This window comes from Silene latifolia, chromosome X (assembly GCF_048544455.1).
Source record: "Silene latifolia isolate original U9 population chromosome X, ASM4854445v1, whole genome shotgun sequence".
Taxonomy (NCBI): domain Eukaryota; kingdom Viridiplantae; phylum Streptophyta; class Magnoliopsida; order Caryophyllales; family Caryophyllaceae; genus Silene; species Silene latifolia.
The window spans coordinates 189,647,556-189,649,821 of record NC_133537.1 but is presented as its reverse complement, the minus strand read 5'-3'; the positions used below and the strand labels follow the sequence as shown (position 1 = coordinate 189,649,821).

Here is a 2,266-nt window from a genome sequence, read left to right as displayed (position 1 = left end):
TGGTTGTCCTACCCACCTCAAGCCTATTATTGGTATGGTCTTTGATACACTTGAACTCGGTATTGCCTTTTATGAAGCATATGGAAAAGAATGTGGGTTTGTGACTAGAAAAGGCTCACAAAAGAATAAACAGGGTGTCACTACACATAAAACCTGTTTGGGTAATAAGGTTGGAGAATGTGAAGCCAAAGGCAAAAAACACCGTAGGCAAAGGACTAGGGTAGGTTGCCTTGCTAGGATTAACTTTAAACGAATTGTTAAAGGTCAATACCAAATTTATGGTTTTGTTGAAGGCCATAATCATATGCCAGCTACACCATTAACAATGGTACATCTGACGCAAACGAGAGAATTGAATATAGTTCATAAAAAAATGATAGTTGACAACTCAAAGGATAACAAAGGTCCAGTTATGACCTATAGGATGTTTAAGGAGTATGTCTGAGGTTATCATAATCTGGGTGCTTCATTTGAAGACTTTAAAAACTTTTCAAGGGATATCAAAAAGTTCTTGTCAGAAGGGGATGCTCAAATGCTTATTGAGCATTTTATGAAAATAAAAAGAATGTGTCCATCCTTTTTCTTTGACTTTGAGGTAGATGAGAAAGGTAGATTGCCACATGTTTTCTGGGCTGACCCTATTAGTATAAAAAATTATTTGCTATTTGGGGACATGACATCCTTTGACACTACCTTTAGGAAAAATAAGTATAGAATGATATTCGCCCCTTTCACAGGGGTGGATCATCATAAGAGATGTGTGACCTTTGGGGCTGGACTTCTTATTAATGAGAGCAAGGAGTCATTTGCTTGGTTATTTACGAGATTCCTAGAAGCTATGGGGGGTCCTTATCCTGTATGTATAATAACTGACGAAGACGCAGGGATAGAAGGAGGACTTAAGAAAGTCTTTAAAGATAAGGTTCAACATAGATATTGCATGTGGCCCATATTGAAGAAGTTGCCAGAGAAGGTAGGGCCTGTGATATGTAAAGAAACTGAGTTTTTGAAAGAGATAAACTCATGTGTTTGGGGCGAAGATGTGGAGCCTGCTGAATTTGAGGAAAGAAGGACAGCCATTGTGGAAGCTCATGGGTTGTCGGATAATGAGTGGCTTCAGAAAAAGTATGGCATTAGACAACTTTGGATTCCAGCTTACTTTCGTGACTTGTTCTTAGGAGGGTTGATGAGAACAACCTCGAGGTCCGAGTCAGAAAATCATTTTTTTTAGCAATTTCACTAATTCAAATTTGGCCCTTGTTGAATTTAGGACGCGCTTTGAGAGTGTAATGGATACACAACAATGGGCTCAATCAAAACTGATTGCACAATCAAAGTACTCGTTTCCTGACTTGGCTACTCCTCTAGACCTAGAAAAGCATGCAGCAGAAACCTACACTTCGAGAATTTTCGATGAGCTCAAAGAGGAAATAAAAGCAGCATGCTTTACATGTGCCATTGGGGACAAAGAAAAGGATAAGAATCATGCAATTCTCTACATAGACGTCAAGGATCATGAGAGAAAGAAAGACTATAAGGTGGGTTATAAGACATATGAAGTAAAACTAGTATGCAATTGCAAGAAATTTGAAAGACATGGAATGCTCTGTCGACATATTTTCTGTGTCCTTAAAGATTATGGTTTTGAGAAAATTCCAAGCGAATACCCACTTAATAGGTGGAGCAAACTAGCAACTTGCCAGCCAATCTTCAATTCTAGTGGGCAGTTGCTTGCTGATTGCAGATCAGTCGATGCATAGAAGAACAAAGTGACTGAATTGTGGTCAGAAATGTTCACTTGTGTGTCACTAGTTGAACAGAGTCCTGTTAATTGTGATGAGTTACTAACCATTTTACGCGCGTTCAAGGAAAGGGTACTTGAAGAAACATCAAGTAGTGTCACTGATGATGGTGGTAATAGTAGTATTGGAAAGAAAAGGGACAAAAATGCTGAAATTGGAATGCTCTTGGGAACAAGTGTGCCTAGCGAAATTAAAATTTTGCCTCCAAGACAATGCAAAAAAAAGGCTCGGGAAAAAGAATGATTTCACAAAGGGAAAAAGCGGGGGAAGTCAGTAAGAAACCACTAAGAAGATGCAAGGCTTGTGGGCAGATGGCGAACCACGACAGCAGGAATTGTGACCGACCAAAGGATCACTGACAATTAGTCGAGTAAATGATGTCTCTTATTAGCATAAGTTTTCTATTTTTACCCTTTTTGTTTCCCTCTAATTTTTATCTTTGCTGACATTTGCTTTCTTATGTG

General features: G+C 38.8%; 1 protein-coding gene across 1 annotated transcript; it reads left to right on the top strand.

Moving 5' to 3' along the window:
- Window positions 1-715: 715 nt before the first annotated feature.
- On the top strand, window positions 716-1,760 carry LOC141618961 (protein FAR1-RELATED SEQUENCE 5-like). Its single transcript, XM_074436010.1, has 2 exons — window positions 716-1,182; window positions 1,271-1,760. Exons 1-2 carry the CDS (start codon window positions 716-718, stop codon window positions 1,758-1,760), a joined length of 957 nt encoding a protein of 318 aa, XP_074292111.1.
- The last annotated feature ends 506 nt before the right edge of the window (window positions 1,761-2,266 follow it).

Excerpts from the sequence above, each read along its gene's own strand:
- LOC141618961 (XM_074436010.1), top strand. The coding sequence starts at position 716 with ATGATATTCGCCCCTTTCACAGGGGTGGATCATCATAAGAGATGTGTG. Across the intron at positions 1,183-1,270 it reads CGTGACTTGTTCTTAGGAGG|GACGCGCTTTGAGAGTGTAA; the intron begins GTTGATGAGAAC and ends TGTTGAATTTAG.